Raw genomic sequence first — 18367 nt, 5'->3', positions numbered from 1 at the left:
CGCACACTGCTCAACACATGGGCCTAAGATACAAGGCAAATAGAATCACTCGCGTCCTGACAAGTGCCTTGTGTCATCGACATTCGCTTAACTAAGTCGTCTCCTTTGGTTTAATAAATTTTTTGGCCAGGTCTCCTTTGACTCAGTCTCGCAAAAACGGGCTCAAAATCTCGTCTCTCATTCTTATTTTTCATTCTCTACATGTTCTTTGATCAGTAACTCTGTTTTCTCTCATGGAAACTTTACTTACAAGACTTGGTTTCTCTCTCTTCCTTCTTTGTATATTTACTTTTTATGATCTCTCTTTATCTTTCTCTCCAATTGATGATTATCTCGTCAATTGTGGCGCATCCATGGACTCCACCGTAGACAATCGTCGCTTCGTCTCCGATTCGTCCGATTCTTCTAATTCACATCTCCTCTCTTCTGCTCAGACCTTTTCACTCTGTGCTGGAACTCTTCTTCCGGGTCTGCCTCAAATCTATCACACCGCTAGGGTTTTCAAGGCACCGTCAAAATACGTTTTCGATGTCAAAGATCCAGGGACGCATATGGTACGTCTCCATTTTCACCAATTCAGTTCATCAAAATTGGATCTTGGTAACTCTCAATTTCACGTTTTGGTTAATGGGTTGGTAGCTTTGACCAATTTTAGTGGTGGGAATTCGGTGGGTCCTAAGGTCATGGAATATTTGCTTTGGGTTAACTCAAAAAAGGTTGAAATTACTTTCGTTCCTGCTAAAAGTTCGAAATTTGCTTTTGTTAATGCAATTGAAGTGATATCTGCACCTAAAGATTTGATACTGGAAACTGCTCAGTATGTGAATGGTGACAAAGTTGAAATATTTGAGGGTTTAAATAAACAAGCATTTGAAGTTGTGTATAGGGTAACTGTAGGAGGTCCGAAAGTTACTCCTTTTAATGATACTTTGTGGAGGACTTGGGTGCCTGATGTTGAGTATTTGAAATCGAGTGAAGGATCGACTAGGGTGTACTTTGGCGGTAGGATTAAGTACCAAGAAGGTGGGGCAAGTCGTGAAGTTGGTCCTGATAATGTATATGATTCTGCTCGATTGATTCATAGCAAGAATGTTTTGATTCCTAATGTCAACCTTACTTGGGAGTTTCCGGTGATTGAGGATTATAAGTATCTTGTTCGGATGCATTTCTGTGATATTGCTAGTATATCCCTTGGATTGTTGTTTTTCAATGTTTATGTCAATGGGCATTTGGCATATAAGGATTTGGATCTCTCGGCTGTTACAAATTACTGGTTGGCTTCTCCATTTTACGCAGATTTTGTGGTTGATGCTGATCGTTCAGGGGTGGTGAGTGTAAGTGTTGGACCTTCAAGCAAGAGCATGGGATATGCTGTTGATGCTATCCTAAATGGAGTGGAGATAATGAAGATGAATAATTCTGTGGGTAGTCTCGATGGTAAGCTGCCCGCAGAGTTGGTTTTGAATTGTTGGCCAAGAAGAAGTGTTGGTATTCTACTTCGTTTGATTGCTCTTGTGTGTTTACTGCTCAGCTTATCAGCTATTATGCATAGGAGGAAGGATAAGGTGAACTCTGTTCAATGGTCAAAATTGCCTGTAGATGTCACAGAAATTTCCCCAAAACAAGGCAAACAACAATTGTCAAGTAATGTATAAACATTTTAATGCATCCACTGGCTTTGTTGGGCATATGGCATACTTTAGGAGGCTAGTAGTTCCCACATATTAAAGGTCTGTATTAACAGAATACATTATTATTTGCAATACCTACGCTGCATTTTATTTCTCTATATAACGATGATCATGTTTGTGATGCTTAATTGGTGATACTGGAATGATTATTGAATTCAATCATCTCTTGTTATTTGTGATGATAAGTCATTTTGTCACCTTCTCTGTTGATACTTTTAGGGCCTATGATAATTTGGTAAAAATGTCATCATAAAATCCAAGTTATTTTGAACCTTGGAATCATCTCATCCTCTCGAGTATCATTCATGAATTACCCTTGGAACCATATGTAAATCTTTGGTGAAGTCAGAAAAACCTTTGCTGCTAAATGCTATATTCCTTAAGTTTTTTTTAAACCCAAATTACTCTGTTATAGTAAGCATAATAAAACATTGGATGGGTGGTAATTTATTCACCTGAGAAATGAATCAAAGAGTTGCCCTAGGTTGTAATGTTTCTTTGTCGGTGTATGTTTAATTTCTGAAAATTTGTTCAAAATTTTCAGATAATTTGAGTATATATATCCGAGTCTCATGCTCCACTCTGAATCAGTAAATTTGCCATTCTGTACTAATGTCACTCTGGTTGTTATGGATACTGTTTGGAACGGCTGTAGTTACTACCTAGTCCGATTATAGAGTATTATTTTGCCCTATGTTGTTTAACAGAGCTAAACAGAATGACAGCCATCATCTTAGGAAAATACAAGTCGTCTGTCATGGTCCGGGGAGCTGTGAATCTGCTAGAATTTGACTGAATATGTAAGTAGTCACATCATTTTCAACCGATTTTAAAGATAAAACCGTGAAGTTTAACGGACGGGAATGGATAATTTTTTATATAATGGGCCATGGTTGATATCTATAAAGGGCAGCGTAAACTTCTTGATGAGCTTGGACCTATATATATTGGTAATGGACTTAAACAAATGTCTGAGAAAGAATACATTAGAACCCCATGGTTTCCACGGCTGAGCCAAGTCCATTAATAACATTCCCCTTTATATTAATATAACAAATTATAAACTTCGTTATTAATGATTTTGGCAAAAAAAATTTATTTTTTTTAACAAAAATTCTTCATATTTAATTCATTGTAATAGTTTTTAGAGAGAAAAGTAGGAAAAAAGGCAATTTTAATTCCATATGGCTTTTGTTTTGTTTTGGAAAAGCATGTCGTTTTTTCAACAATGACCAACTCTGAAATAAAAAAAAAACTTTGATAAAGTTTCTTAAATGAATTTTGTGAAACTCTTAATTAAAAATGATTAAATGAAAATTAAAATAGATAGATTGAAAGATTTCGTTACATATATCATGTAAATTTTGAAAAAAATTTTAAAAACTTTGATATGTATTTTTATATAAACATTTTTAATAAAAATATTAACATAATTTTTACCTTTAATAAATATCAATCAAATTTAAAGTGTAAACAAGATTTTTAATAATTTTTTTACATATTATTAATTTTCACATTAAATTTTAATGGTCTATCAATTTAGATTTTTTTATTAAAATTTTTATTAAATCATTTAAAATAAAAATTTTCATATAAATTTTCTCCCTCTGAAACAGTAATAGCTAATTATAGCCCAAGTTTACCATATCTTTTTCCGGACCGCCGCCTCAGCAAACACCAAAGTTCACTCTAGCTAGCTTTCTTCAACTCTGAAGGCTGAGCAATCTAAGGCAAGGCTATAGGTACAAAAGGAATGAAATCAGCGAGGATCCTCCACACATCAGAAACTCGGCACACCAAGGGCACGCTCAAAACACACGAAAACCCATTTTATAAGCTGTACGGACACGGGACTTCATGCATTGTATTTGTATTTTACCACATTTTCACTTCAACCTATATAACAGTCAAATGCACCCAATTTTTCAGCAAATTCAGGGGCAAAACACCCTTAATTTCTTACTTATTAATCAATTTGTCTAAATGCACCATAATTAATGGATACTATAGCTAATAACATTCATGCATGATTATAATTGGTATAAACTTTTCAAGTGTAACTTGGCCGGTTGTCGTCCAAATCAATGTGAAAAAAACTAAAAATATGATCTTCAGGGGGTGAGTAAAACTAGTTTTCAGGCTATTACTCATTAGCTAATGATAGAACGGCTGTTTTTATTGCATGAAGCTAGCAATTGGAGGGACATAAATTCATCCACGTGTCCAAGTCATCACTAGAGTTGACTATTGAGCAGACTCATCTTGTTCTTTCACCGCCTGATTTTTGCCAGGCGATTCCCCAAATAGACAAGAGGTGGATCATGCCTTTTTTTTTTTTTGTCCTTTAATAAATAATATACCTTTTTAGAAGAATTCTTTTCCTTGTATATTCTTTTTTTTTTCCTTTAATAAATAAAATACCTTTTTAGAAGAATTCTTTTCCTTGTATACATACATACCTTACTTATAATTTTGATTAATTATATAATTATAAATATATTCTTCCCTATATATACACATCATTCCACTGAAATTATCCTTAGAGATTCTATCAAGAAACACTAAGCTTTCTTTCAATCTCAAAAACTCATCCAAGAGAGAAATGGATTCCAGGGTGGTGCGGGCAGCAATAAGGCTGCTCTTCACTCTCATCGTTGTTGGAATTTGTATGATGTGGATCATGGTACCAACAAGCACTTACAGGCAAAAATGGAGGACAAGAATCTCCGAAAAGGTCGTTTCGACATATTTTGGAACACGAGGTTTGGCTGATTCTATAACCAATATTTTGATCCATTTCATAACAAGTTTCCGAGGTTTGTATAGTTTATCATAAGTTTTATTATATTGTAATCGCCGTCACAGGTTCCAATATGCTGATTTGGACTTTCCCTGTCCTCTTCGTTGCTACTTTGGGCTCTTTGTACCTTCACTTGGGAAAGAACTTGAATGAAAATGTTTTACAAAGGTAGAACAACAGTTTCAATAACTTCACATATATGTGTTAAATGTAAGATCAAAAACCCAGTTTTAATAGCTGTTTCTTTCATGGATTCTGATGAAACAGCAATGACAAAACACATCGGCTGGCGTTATGGAAGATGCCCATGTTGGTGAAAGGTCCTCTTGGGATTGTTTCAAGGATAGAGTTAGCCTTCTTGACCACGTTTATTGCACTCCTGATTTGGTCACTCGGAACTTATTTACACAACGGGTTACCTACCATTACTCCAAAAGTAGCAGCAAAAAATGGAGTCGAAGTGTGAGATAAATCCAGCATTCAGTTACTATTATTTCGAAATTTTCGAAATCCAAACATTTAATATAGGGTTTTGGACGACCTTTGGTCTTTTGGCAGATGGCAAGCAAAGTTACACGATGTGGCTTTGTGGATAGGATTTGTTGGGAACATATGCCTAGCGTTTCTGTTCTACCCTGTGGCTCGTGGCTCATCGGTGCTGCCACTGTTGGGTTTAACCTCGGAGGGCAGCATCAAGTACCACATATGGCTCGGCCACATGACCATGGTTCTTTTCACAAGTCATGGAATTTGCTACATCATTTATTGGGCTGTTACAGGCCACATATCTGAGGTAAATAATGTTCTTTATGGCCTAATAAATAAACAAGATTTTAAAAGGATATCACATTTTGCCATTTTTGGTTGAACCATTTTATATGCTTGGAAATAAAAGTTCTGTTTTTTTTTTGTTTTTACTCTCCATTTTCTTTTTCATTATTGTTTGGTAATTGCAGTAAATGAGAATTAAACAAAAAAGGGTTATAATTATCTGGTTTAAGAAAATTGTTATGAAGGAGAAGAAAAAAGACAATTCCACGTGGGAATAGACAGAAATCATGGCATAGAATCAAAGGTTGTTGTAATAGTTCGTTTAAAAACAGTGGAACTGGTCCAAATTATTTGAAGAAGAAACAAAGAAAATGGTTGTCTTTATCAAAGGAATCTTTTACTTTGTTGGTTTGCAAAAGGTGTTTAGTCATATTTTGAGTCATTCAATTGTGACAGTTCTTATGATTTTTTTATTCAATTCTTTACTTTTAGTAGACCTTTTTCGGACACCTGTTTTTCATGCACAAACATTTGTGCACCAACTGGCAAGGCTCCAAAAATCTAGCGGTTCGGTTAGGATTATCAGATGGGTTTGACTTATGGGTTTAGGACTCTGATTTTGGGCCTATTTGGAAACTAAGGAGACATATAAGATTAGCCCAGAAGATAAACTGGTCCTGACCACCAAAAGAAAAAAATATAGTTTTTCTTTTTTCTCTGGAGATCTTCATACTTAAACCAAAACGTTGGTTCAATGCAGATGATAAAATGGAGTTATTCAGATATTTCGAATGTAGCTGGAGAGATATCATTGCTGGGTGGCTTAGTCTTGTGGGCAGCAACCTTTCCTAAAATCAGGCGAAAAACGTTTGAGCTTTTCTTTTATACACATTACCTCTACATTATCTTTGTATTGTTCTTCATACTCCATGTTGGCATCGGTTACTCCTTCATTATGCTTCCTGGATTTTACCTCTTCATCATTGATCGTTTCCTGAGATTCTTGCAATCTCGAAGGAGTGTTCGTTTACTTTCTGCTCGAGTTTTACCCTGTGCTACTCTGGAACTCAATTTCGCCAAAAGCACTGGTAATTAAGTAAACCACGTTTATCTAGTTATTTGTTTAACCCCATTTTTTTATGCGACTTGATTTGTTAATGTCTTTTTTGAAACTAGGTTTGAGCTATAATCCGACAAGTATCACGTTCGTGAATGTGCCTAGCATTTCTAAGCTGCAATGGCATCCATTTACAATCAGTTCAAGTAGTAGATTGGAGCCAGATAAACTCAGTGTGATCATTAAAAGTCAAGGAAGCTGGTCGACCAAGCTCTACCAGATGCTTTCGTCTTCTTCAATTGATCGTCTTGATGTCTCTATTGAAGGACCTTATGGACCTGCATCAAACCATTTCCTAAGGTTGCAATCAAGAAAAAAAATTAAGTCCCCATTTTTTTTTCTTTTTTTTTCCCTACAAAGTTTTATTGTAATACTAACCGTGCCAAACATTTTCAGGCACGACACGCTTGTGATGGTGAGTGGAGGTAGTGGAATTACTCCTTTTATATCCATAATCAGAGAGCTCATCTTCAGTAGCAAAACATCTCAAAGCAAGACACCGAATATGATCCTAATTGCTGCTTTCAAGAGCTCTTCGGACCTCACTATGCTAGACCTCCTCATACCAATGACCGGTTCTCCGTCTGAACTTTCTAATCTGCAGCTTCAAATCGAAGCTTATGTAACAGGGGAGAAAGAACCAACAACTGATAACTCAAAACGAATTCGTTCCATGTGGTTCAAGCCCCATCAAACAGATACACCTATGGCTGCCATTTTAGGCCCCAACAGCTGGCTCTGGCTTGGTGCCATAATATCATCTTCATTCATCATTTTCCTTACCTTAGTTGGGATCATCAGTCGCTACTATATTTATCCAATTGATCACAATAAAAATGAATTCTCAACCTCTAAAAAGGCTGTGCTGAACCTTTTAGCTATATTTATCTCCATAGCCGCAACAGCTAGCGTGGCAGTTTTTTGGAACAAGAGATGGTATGCCAAGGAAGCAAAGCAGATACAAAGCATGGTAGGACAAACCCCAGAAACAGAATTGGAAAGCCTCCCCCACCAGTCTCTTGCAGAAGCTACAAAAATTCACTATGGAGAGAGACCCGACTTAAAGAGTAAGTTCGTACAATTTGTTTAGTGGTTTACATAACCTTCTTTGTCACGCTGATTTTTTTTTTTTCTTTTTATGATGATTTGGGTACAGAAATGCTATTTGAATGTAAAGGATCGAGCATTGGGGTGCTTGTTTGCGGTCCAAAGAAATTGGGGCATGATGTTGCAGCAATCTGTTCATCTGGTATGGCAGATAATTTGCATTTTGAGTCTATCAGTTTCAGCTGGTGAATACTGTTTTGAAACGAATTGTTGAATAGCGTGCAGTGGCTGAATGGTTTGTTTTAGGAAGATTTGTGGTGTATGTATGGGTTTCTTTCTAGTTCGTAAATTGCTTTCATGCAAATTTTCTTTCTGTATAATAGAATGGTTGTCTTAATTCTCTCATCTTCGCCTTGTCAAATGCACCAAAAGGAAAAGTGGATAACACAATATTACATGTTTACTCTGATCCCTAAGGAAAAGGCCGAATTACGGTATCAAAGTCAAACCCTAATAGTAGCCAGTAGCCTCCAATGGAGTGAAAAATTAATAAAATAAGCAACAAAATAAACGAGAAAAAAAAATGCATTGTTATTGAAGGTATTGCAGCTCTGAAATCTGTTTCTTTCAGAATGGAAAACGAAAAAGAAAATCCTACTTTGACATAAATATCACAAGAAAGTTCAGAGAATTTTCTACCATTCTCAAGCTCAAATACATGAATATAACAAGTGGTTTATTCAAATAATTTGATTTTATATTCAACAATGAATAAAGATTCACTTACGCCAGTAAAAGTCTTACACTTTTTTAACTCTGTTGGATCAAAATTAAAAATTCATAAAATTTAAATCAAAATAATATTTTAAAACCATTTTGACCCAAAGATTAAAAATATACATATAAAACTTACACTAATATAAGTGGATTATTCCTCACCAACAATTATACAGCTAAAATCAGATAAACAAAATTTGAAGAAAAGGTGGATTTAAAAAAATATACCTCTGCAACATGCAACTGGGCATGAAAACCTAAGAAGCTTAGCCTCTACATCTACAAAGAACAATTTTGTGATTCTAATGGGATACAAGGTTTACTGTAATATTCAAAGGCCTAATCATTCTCAAGACTTGGATTTCCGTTGGTCTTTCCTTATGCTTGATTGAAAAAATAAATGATACATGCTTTAAAAGAAATTTGTTACTCAGTTGGAAATAGGCATTTCCCAATAGAAAATTTTTTGTCTCGGTTAAACTTGATATCTACCTTATTTGTCTTCTGAATTTGCAATGGATGAAAGTTTCTCTTCCAAGATATCAATTAAATCATGATATTCAGCAAATGATGGGTGAGACTGACAAAAAAATTGAGAGCATGGTAAGAAAGTTGGATTTGGAGAAGAATATTGTGAAGATGATCAGAGCAGTAAAAGAAACATACCTGCAATGTCATACTATATGCTTTCCACAACCGCATATCATGCTGGAAAAGATCAAAAAGAACCTGCACGAGCCCACAAATGGATTGCTATAGATAACCCAGATGTCAAAATTACCTAGAAATCTAAAGAATAACATCTTTGAACTCCATCCAGGGTCCTGTTCAAGACCACCGGGACCTCAAGTAATATTGGCATGCACCATTTTGAACTTTTCAGACATGGTTTTCCAAGTTCAGTTGTAGATAAAATTGATATCTTTCAAGGATAAAATTCAAAAACATCAGGTGAGAAATTTAAGGATAAACTTTACGGAGATATGTTACTGTTCTGAGTCTTTTGCAGCAGTCTTGTAAACCTTTTGAAGCAGATTTCTCTAATTCTCAGACGAATGAAATCACTTTTCATTTATTTTAAAAAATGTAGGAGGAGGTTGTCAAATAAAACCCAAGAAAGAAAAAAGTTTTAAGATCTCAATTTTGAAGAAAAAACAAAGAACTCACACACTTCCACCAAATGCTTCCCCTTTAAGATTTAGATAAGATGTTTGAAATTCCACTTGATATTTTCTAATGAATGGTTATAACTTTTTTAAGGGAAGTCCAAAGTATATGCTTTCGTTATGAGCCACCAATTCATTAAAGAGGTAAAAGGTATGAAAAGTACATCAGTGATGCTAAAACTCAAACTATCATTAAAACCATATCTTTAATGTTAGAAGCAAATTATACCTCAGATCGTCTTAAAAGAGTGGCAAGGACAACTATCCACTCCTTAAACTTGACAGAGCACATATGAGCCAAGAGGAATTCAGCATCCAACCTGCTCTGCAATGTACCCATTTGCAGCTGGAGGGAAAAAAAAAAGGAGGAAGAAGGCTTAATCAGCAAAAGATTATCAAACAAGAGAAGAGAAATTGTAGAAAAATAATGGTAGTTATTTTTCTGATATAGAGCGTTCATGGTTAGTACCTCAAGATGCCTGAGTCAAGGCTTTCGCAACAGTGTCTTACAGAAGACAAGCTATTTCGCAATGGTATATAATAATACAACAAAAAAAGCAAAGAACAAAGACTAACAAATTTCCAAAAAAATATTAGCACCTTTCGCCCAATCAGTTCAAGCCCTGAAGCAAAATTCTCCAATCGAGCAGAACCATATCTTTCTCGTTGAAGATATTCCTGCAATGAATTGTTTAGTAGAACAAATGAAGAAAACTTAACCAAAGAAAATGACATCTTGAACAGATTCTGCTTTTCTTACCACTAAATCAAACTGAGTGCCTTTTACAAATGCAACAAGCTTGGAAAGCTCCTTTCCTGACATCAAATAACCAGCATGATTTTCCAATATGTTCTTGACAGGAGCAAAATGAGCACTTTGCTCTTTGAATGAGGTGCTGCTTCAAACCAAAAAAATGAAATGAATATCAAATAGAAATTATAACACCACAAAGGTAATGAAAAAACAATTTATGGAAGTTATTACCTTTTATCCAGTGACGGCCTCCTGTAACTGGAACGAAAAAGAAAATAGCCCAAGAATCTAGGAGATAATCTGTCAGAATCAGTAGATGCTTGCTCATAGTCTCTCCCTGATCTCAACAAGAACCTCACCTAGGAACAAAAGAGGAGAAAGAAATCACAAATCCAGAAAGAGTTTGGTACCAAAAAATTCATTTAAAGAAATATAACCATGACAAAACCACACCAGCTCTCCAGCAAGTTCATATAATGATTCGTCGAGTGTTGCCTGCATAGGATTTAATAATGCTTTCAAGAGTCTTAAAAGTTTAGAAAATGGCAAAAAACAGGTAAGAGGAAAGAGAGAAATAATTGCATATGAAACTATCAGCAAAGACCTACCTGCAATAAGCGAAGAGCACAATACTGACTAACAGCAGGACCTTCAAGTTTAGCAATTACCTGCACCATTTATATAACAAACAAATCAATCAAACTATTACGTAGCACAGAGGATGATGATTTCTATACTCTTGGTATCTGTTGAAAGTCTCATGTAACATTTCTGACAAGGAATTCGCATGCAGTAAGATAGAACATCTCCCTCACCTCTCATAAATAGCCTGCATATCACATATAAGGAGGAAGAGAGCCAAACAAAATTCTTGAAAGATAAACATACTCTGCACTCTAAATTTACTTGGGATGGGTTGAATGTAAACTACTAAACTGTGTAAGCACCCAGAGCACGCTTTTAAAACAAGCCTATATACATGTAATAAGAATAGTTCTAACCAGCTGAACTCTCAAAACAGGAAATGTCTTTGTGCAAAATTGAAAAGAATGACAGCAAGAAACAAGCTTCGTTTACCACAGAATTAAAAATTTGATGATTCTTACAAGAATGTAGCAAGCTGCAGTGCGGTACCATCTCCGTTGGAAGCAATCTTCAAACAACCTTTTGCAATAAAATTTGTGAGGGCAATTTTTGAAAGGAAAAGGGATCAAAACATGCTAATATATACAAAATACATGGAGCAATAATGCAACTGATGCCCAATGTTTACTAGGTTGCAACTATTACATGATAGAAGAAAGGTCAAATCTACCCAAATTTCATTAATCACTGTAGAAGATCAGGAAGAGAAATCTTATTCTTAATTCTGCTCAAATCACAATATTGCTGAAAATATAGATCAGGATTCATGAAACCAGTTTTTGCCTAATTTTATAAAAACATACATACAGATACACAGTATGCATATAACAACAAAAATAATAGATTCATTAAATCTGGACTCTAATAAATGTTCAACATCTTTTCAAACATGTTTTGCAATGTTAACTAGAAAAAAAAAATAAAAGAGGAGAATTAGAGAACATACTCCGTTGATCTTCCTGCAGCAATGAACAAATCAGCCCAATGTCTACCATCAGTTTTTCTTGCAACACTCACAACGACATCAAGATACTCAGGGAAATTTCTGATCAGATCACAGGTCTTCTCCAAAAGAGAGATATCCTCTTTTGGGACTGAGATCTGGTTTTTATTCACATTTTGCCTGCAAGGTACTACTATAGTTTAGAGTTACAGATAGGATAGGCATGAAGAGATACAGCAAAAAGAGAAGGGGAGAAAAGGAAAACACATCAAAATCTCCAGCTTTCCAGAAAACACAAAGACATCAAGTTGGCCCATAAAAAGGTTCAAGCAAAACAGAAGAAAATTTTGCTAAGCAGCAAGCTTATATGGAAATTTATACTTGTCAAGCTTAATAAGCCAAAAGCTAATAAACTGCAACATTGGGACTGCGTTAAAATGCCCTCGTATACATGCATAGAATGACACAACATGGTCATTTCAAGCTCTTAAGCTAAATCTTAAGGTTTAAACAGCACTTGTATGAATTAAAACTGGTTAGCCTCCAGTAATTTTCAGTTCAATAAAGATAACTTGGATAGTCATTTTTCCCAGTTAAATAATACCTTGAAATCTCAGCATCAAATACAGTGAAAAGAAGCCACTCTAAACAATGTGAAAAATGAGGCTTCTCTGCTGATATTTGTGCCAAATGTAAAGCCTCCTCGCTTTTGTTCCTCTGCAAGATACAGAATCAGGAGTAGAATCAGAAAGACTATGTATAACCTAGGCAACAGCATTGTGCTTTAAAACAAGTGGGACCAACATTTAGAGCTATGACTTTCTATATATGACAAAAACAACATTCTTTATGAGACTCAGAGAATAGATACCTCATTACAAACAACTTACTTAAGTTGCAAAAAAGTTGTAATAACATTTTTTTTGTCAGGCAATAACAAAAGTTTTACCATTGCTTGAAGGTTCTTGGTAAGAATCTTAACATTCATCAGCAAAAAGTGGCAAATTTACAACCAAAGAAACAAAAAGAGGCTTTTCATGTTCATTGCAGGCAACCTTGAAAAACCAACCCACAGTTCCTACCATTCCTTTTGGTAGAAAAGTCACTGAGCTTTGTATAGATTTCCCAAACACCATTAAATCAAAAGAATAAATCTCTTCCTGATGAAACACATAGGTTTGACAGAAAAAATGGATAGACAGCTAAATATCATATAAAATAAAATAAGTAAATCATATAAAATAAAATAAATAAAATCCTTTCTAATAAAGAGAGAAATTTTCACTGACCACGCTTCCTTATGAATTTAGACTTTAAATTAAACGTGCTTTTGGAACTCCTGAACAAAGGAGGAGAATGAAGAGTGATACCTGAAGGAGGTGTCGAAGTAGGCAATGCAATATAGTTTGAGCTTGGGGAGTTGGCTCAAAACATGGAAACTCTGTGCATGCTGAAAATGACATTCTTTGGGAAACACCAACAACAACCCCAGTATTTGGAAGAAGCCCCAGAGGGTACACCTCACGGTCAAATTCCAGCTCTGGGTCCAACTAATGAATAAATGTTCAACTATTAAACTTAGTAGATGCACCAAATAACCAGATCAAGCACCTAATATACAAGAGATTATAATGTCTAAAAACTTGACTAAATAGGGAAATAATAATAAGACAAGAAGAGCATTAAAGGAGCAAGCAGATCAGACAGAAATCATAGTCAGTTTAAAAACACCTAAAATCCCATAATACCATGAATGCTTTACCATAGAGGGCTTTGAGCAATAATACCTGCAAAAAGTCCTCCTGCTTAAATGAGTCAACACCAGGAGATGGATACCAAACCTGTAAAAATAAGCTTCCAAAGAGATATTATATCAGACTAGTACAAACTAAAGAACCTATATAAGAAATCAGTAAGAGCCAAATGTAGGAAACTATCAACTTTAACAGTAGGTTACCTGCATTCCTCGGTGGCCATAATCCAACCAAGAGACGTCCTCAATTAGATTTGTCTTCTCCTCTGATTGACCACATGTAACCCAAAATAATTCAACAGAATCAGTGAGTTCCCTTTCCCGTCCATCATCCAAATCAAGTAGTGAAAGCTCCCCATTTGCTCTCAGTATCAGACATCTAGAAAAGCAAGTAAATATCAGAGAGCAGTGTGCAGAAAGTTCTATTTACCATTTCAAAGATAATACCTTGCAGGCTCTCTGACTGACAAGTTTGAGGAATATGAAATATGATTGTCAAGAGCACCCTCTCTCGGAATTTGATCAGGAATAAAACGCATCGCTGCAGGATGGCTCTTTGCTGTCATGATAGAGAGTTCTCGTACTGTAGAAAGCTGTTTGTCATTTTATCACTTAAAAACGTATGAAGAACAATTTACACACTATCTTAAAGCAATATCATTTACATATTGAAATAAAATACTAAAATAAAAGCAACTAGATAACATTCTTTTACCTGTAGGTCTGGAGTACTTGAAGGTGTCAATTCACCCAACAATTTCACATGGAATACGTGTACATCAAAAGGGCAATAAGTGACTAGTATATAATCTTCATACACATCCATCACCATTGGCTTTGCAAGCAATGGTCTACGGCAAAGTAGCGAGCTCTGATCAAGGTGATATCGAGGATAGAAAAGCAACTCATACCTGCAATATTACATCAACCATGATAAAAAAACAGTTGCCCATGAAATTTAAAATGAAAAAATAAAAATTGATAAGAAAGTATATGTTAAAAAGAAAACAGAAAGAAAGAAGAGAAACTTGCAGCCAAAAGCTTAGAAATGAACTGGCTAATTGTGAAGACTTGCCCAAGTATTTCAGGCATTTCTACATTTCCAGAAATTAATCGACAATTCTAAGTATTTGGATAGACTAGACAAGTTCTGCTGAAGTAACAAAGAGGGCACAAATTTGCATCTCACGTGTTAGAAGAATCAATGTAGTTGCAGACAACAACGATCTTCCCCAGCCATAACAAACCTTTGCACTGAATCTTTTGCTCCTGAGAAATATCTCCAAAGACTCGCCACTTCTTCAGCCTTATATCATATAAAATCAACCCATGGACACCAGCAACTGCCAGATACATTCCATCCTTGCTCGCTGCCACATGTTGAACAGGCCAATTTTGGGAGATATAAGAAACCTGGACAAAATCAAAACCAAATTAGAAACACCCACATTTAAAGAAAACAGAACGAAGGCAGACAGTTATCAAAGTTATGATTTGGATGTATAACTGGAAGGTTCAAATGTAGCATCTTAAGCTCATTGGTATCTTCAGACTGCACAACAAGCAACCTATCTTCACCATAAATCACTTGACGGACATAAGTCATTCCTGAAACTCCTCTGCTCAGGCAACATTTTCCAAAAGAAAATGCAAGAATTCTCTCCAACGTTCCTTCCTCAATAGCATAAAGCCTATATCCATATTCATCCCACTGCATTAGTGACGTACCACCCATCAATGGTTCATATTTACAATCCTGGTTTGGCTTAACTACTGGAGAAGAAACAGAACTCAAACCAATTTGACGGATGGTTGACATTAGACGACATCCAGAAACAGACCAAACCGTAAGTCCTCTTAACTTCCACCCAACTGCAAAAGCAGAATTATCCGGTGTCCATGCAATACAACTGACAGAACCAGTGTCATCCATTGAATATCTGCCAAACGCCAAGATTGAGAAGTAAAAATCTTTCACCCTTAACAAATGAAAGCCTAAACCCAAATAAACATAGGGTTCAACAACTATTATATTTGAATCAGGCAAGAAAATACAGATAACCAAGCAAACATTATGGTCCAAAAGCTTGCTAAAATAAGCAGCAGAAAAGAAACTAACTAAACCACAAATTTATGAATCTACAAAACTCATGTCCTCGTATAGGGTACACTACGGTTTTATTCCGCCTCACTGTAATTATTCGTCACTAGGCATTCATTCCCTACCTGAATGTAAAGTGTTGCTTAAGATGGAAGTAGATGTTCAAAGTATTTGTAAAAAGGAGGTGAGTGCAAGTTGACAACCATAAGGAATGTGACTTTACAAAACACAGATTAGGAAAATATACTATTTGAGTGCTTTGCAGACAAGTACAATCATCAGTTACCTCTAAGAGCTAAATGTAAAAACATCACATTATACCACCAATTTTCTAGCTTTACCAATAAATACAATGCATACCCCCAGTCATATAAGGAGACAGTACGAATGAGCGACATTGATTCAGCCAAGTCATATAACTCAACAACTCCTCTTCTGGTACCAACAGCAAGGATCTGTTGATCTCCAGCAATGGAAGTACATACAGAATCACCAGATCCCACACTTTTTTCAGCTTTAATGGATTCAACTGGCTTTAAACCTTTCTTGCTCACAGAGCACGACACCAGTTGTCCATCAGAATATAAGACTAATAGCAGCCTCATTGGAACACAAAACTCTAATTGGGCTATAGCAGACTTCTTGGAGACTTTATAATTCAAGACAAGAGCTCCCTGAGCCTCTCCAGAAGCAATACCATTGGCTAGACTGCTATTACGTTCAAAGGAATCAAGATGAAAAGCTCCATAAAACTATACAGAAAAAGATAATACAAAAATTAAATTCTGCGTTAAAAGGAAAAGACACAAGCAAATTGAAACTACATGTTATCTAATATCTAGGGATTACCTCCCCCTTCCAGGATATACTATACAAAGATCCATCAGAAAGCCCCAGTAGCATATGTTTGTTATCACTCACAATATTGCTTCTGCAACAATGAGGTTCAAAGGAAATGATAAACATGATGCTGAGAAGAACTCAAATTAAGGTCAAAACTACTGCAACAAACAAGGAATATTTACATGGCAAAATCCTTTCCCGCAAAAGGGATTTGTTCATTCAGAACACAAGTTATCGTTGCCAAAAATAAACCAGAGGGTTGCTTCCCTCTTATTTGTACTTTCCTCTCTGTGAACTGAACCTTGAAAATGTGAAGAAAAAAAGAAGATGTCTGCAAAACGAAAAATAGAAGGACTATAAAATCCATAACAAAGAAACTTATGCATTTAAATATCTTCAGAAGCACTACATCAAAACAAAGGGAAAAAGAAAAAGGCAGTTAACAAGCATTATCTTTCTACAATCAATGTTTTTGATCAATCCACAATGGCAAAATGAAACTCTATCCATCATATATAAACCCAAAAATAAAACAAACCAAGCCAAATATCATTAATTTCAACACACCAATGTGAATAGATAAGAATTTAACAACTAATTGATCAAAAGCAATACTGCACGAGCGGCTACTCTGCTTCATCTTAATTTATTGACTCACTTTACTCTTTAACTCCAAAATGCCAGCACTCTTAGACTAAACCACCTTTTAATCCAACAAAAACAGATACAACCCTAACTAGAAGAAAAGCATAATCAATTTTAAGGGGAAAAAAAGTATCTCACAATAACGGCGATCAATTTGGAGTCAGGGCTCCAAACAGCCCGCAAATTCTCGCCTTCTCGCTGCACCGAATCCGCATCTCTCTTATACTTCCCTAACCTCACTCTATGCTGCAATCACCAACACAATAATTCATCAAAAAAATCTTCAAAACAGAAAGAAAAAAGAAAAACCTACTCCGAAATAAAAGCATGCATTTATATAAGTAATACCTGAGAGGAGCTCCAGAGCTCGATATGCGAAGGAGAAACGACGAGCAAGAGTCGGTTAATAAGTTTGAGGTAAATGATCTTTTGCGACGAAGGACACAGCCCTTGCTCTAATGGAATCACCTGCGGATACCCATATGCCATATACATCTTTCGTCTTCTTCAATTGCTATTGATTTTTTTTTCTCAGTTAGGGATCTAATTCAAGATATAGATCTGAGAGAGTAAAGTTTTTTTTTTTTTTTTTTTAAGAAAAAGATGCAGATTAGATCTTGTAGATCCAGGGGAGGAGTGGCATTTTCTGTATTTTTTCTTTCAATATCGATCGCCTTTTTTACGTTTTTTTTTTTTTTTTAATTTGGTTAATTTCTCTTTCTGTTTGAAGAGGAAATGATGAAATGGATTTTGATCTTATAATTAAAAATATAAAAATCGACGTTGTACCATAAAACCGGTCCCACTCCTACCCTCCATTGATTTGTCTTTTTATTTTAGAAAAAAAGACCAGTTCCTTTAAAAAAAAAAAAACCGAATGGACCGGAGGATGGGCGATGCAAATATATTAACAATGGGCTAAATAGAAGAAAAAACTTACATGAAAAATCATACATTTGGGCCCAAATTAAATCTAGTATTTGGGTACCCAACGGGCCGACACTTGGGTTTTTATGTGACAAAGGGATAGATGAACCATAAGTACACAAAGAGTCAACATTTTTTTTTTTTTTTTGCTAAAAGAAGTATTATTATTCAATTTTAATATTTTCGTTCAAACCTCACTTTGTTTTTATCACTTGAATTAATACACAATATAGTCTGATAGAATCATTGAAACTCTTAACAATAATAGATAAAACGATGTAATATCAATCAAGTTGTACATGAGTGAGTACCATAACCCTTATTCACTATTGTTTTAGTTAGACAACTGGAATGAATAATTTGACTAAATTGGCAATGCTTTTGGAG

At 35.4% G+C, this 18367-nt stretch overlaps 2 protein-coding genes and 1 pseudogene across 7 annotated transcripts; 2 read left to right on the top strand and 1 right to left on the bottom strand.

The window, feature by feature from the left end:
- Nucleotides 1-23: 23 nt before the first annotated feature.
- Nucleotides 24-1850, top strand: LOC111313885 (putative receptor-like protein kinase At5g24010 pseudogene; annotated as a pseudogene). Its single transcript, XR_016332712.1, has one exon. The product of XR_016332712.1 is annotated as a putative receptor-like protein kinase At5g24010 pseudogene (transcript).
- Nucleotides 1851-4185: 2335 nt separating this feature from the next.
- Nucleotides 4186-7675, top strand: LOC111313883 (ferric reduction oxidase 2-like). Its single transcript, XM_022914731.2, has 8 exons — nucleotides 4186-4453; nucleotides 4557-4659; nucleotides 4759-4953; nucleotides 5050-5284; nucleotides 6023-6350; nucleotides 6439-6679; nucleotides 6776-7446; nucleotides 7536-7675. Exons 1-8 carry the CDS (start codon nucleotides 4294-4296, stop codon nucleotides 7673-7675), a joined length of 2073 nt encoding a protein of 690 aa, XP_022770466.2. The 5' UTR covers nucleotides 4186-4293.
- Nucleotides 7676-8314: 639 nt separating this feature from the next.
- On the bottom strand, nucleotides 8315-17779 carry LOC111313881 (uncharacterized). 5 transcript variants are annotated; one of them, XR_002693068.2, is made up of 23 exons: nucleotides 17402-17779; nucleotides 17192-17299; nucleotides 16591-16739; nucleotides 16415-16496; nucleotides 15926-16317; nucleotides 14972-15404; nucleotides 14654-14877; nucleotides 14180-14375; nucleotides 13912-14057; nucleotides 13669-13843; nucleotides 13499-13552; nucleotides 13082-13261; nucleotides 12316-12428; nucleotides 11715-11891; nucleotides 11230-11287; nucleotides 10732-10791; nucleotides 10577-10618; nucleotides 10355-10482; nucleotides 10130-10268; nucleotides 9839-10047; nucleotides 9599-9715; nucleotides 8870-8932; nucleotides 8315-8783 (listed from the first exon to the last, which is right to left on the bottom strand). XR_002693068.2 is itself a non-coding variant. In XM_022914729.2 (23 exons), the coding sequence occupies exons 1-23, from the start codon at nucleotides 17546-17548 to the stop codon at nucleotides 8697-8699; spliced, it is 3345 nt and encodes a 1114-aa protein (XP_022770464.2). In that variant the 5' UTR covers nucleotides 17549-17779; the 3' UTR covers nucleotides 8315-8696. The 5 variants fall into 5 exon arrangements, 3 of the variants coding, with proteins under 3 accessions (XP_022770464.2, XP_089608460.1, XP_022770465.2); XM_022914729.2 differs by having other exon boundaries at nucleotides 9970-10047; nucleotides 10130-10265; XR_016332458.1 differs by having other exon boundaries at nucleotides 8400-8783; nucleotides 10130-10265.
- Between the last annotated feature and the right edge of the window lie 588 nt (nucleotides 17780-18367).

Source organism: Durio zibethinus, chromosome 23 (assembly GCF_047325235.1).
Source record: "Durio zibethinus cultivar Kanyao isolate XHJ-2024 chromosome 23, ASM4732523v1, whole genome shotgun sequence".
Classification (NCBI taxonomy): domain Eukaryota; kingdom Viridiplantae; phylum Streptophyta; class Magnoliopsida; order Malvales; family Malvaceae; genus Durio; species Durio zibethinus.
Note: the sequence above shows the minus strand (reverse complement) of the source record. Positions and strands in the feature narration are given on the sequence as shown.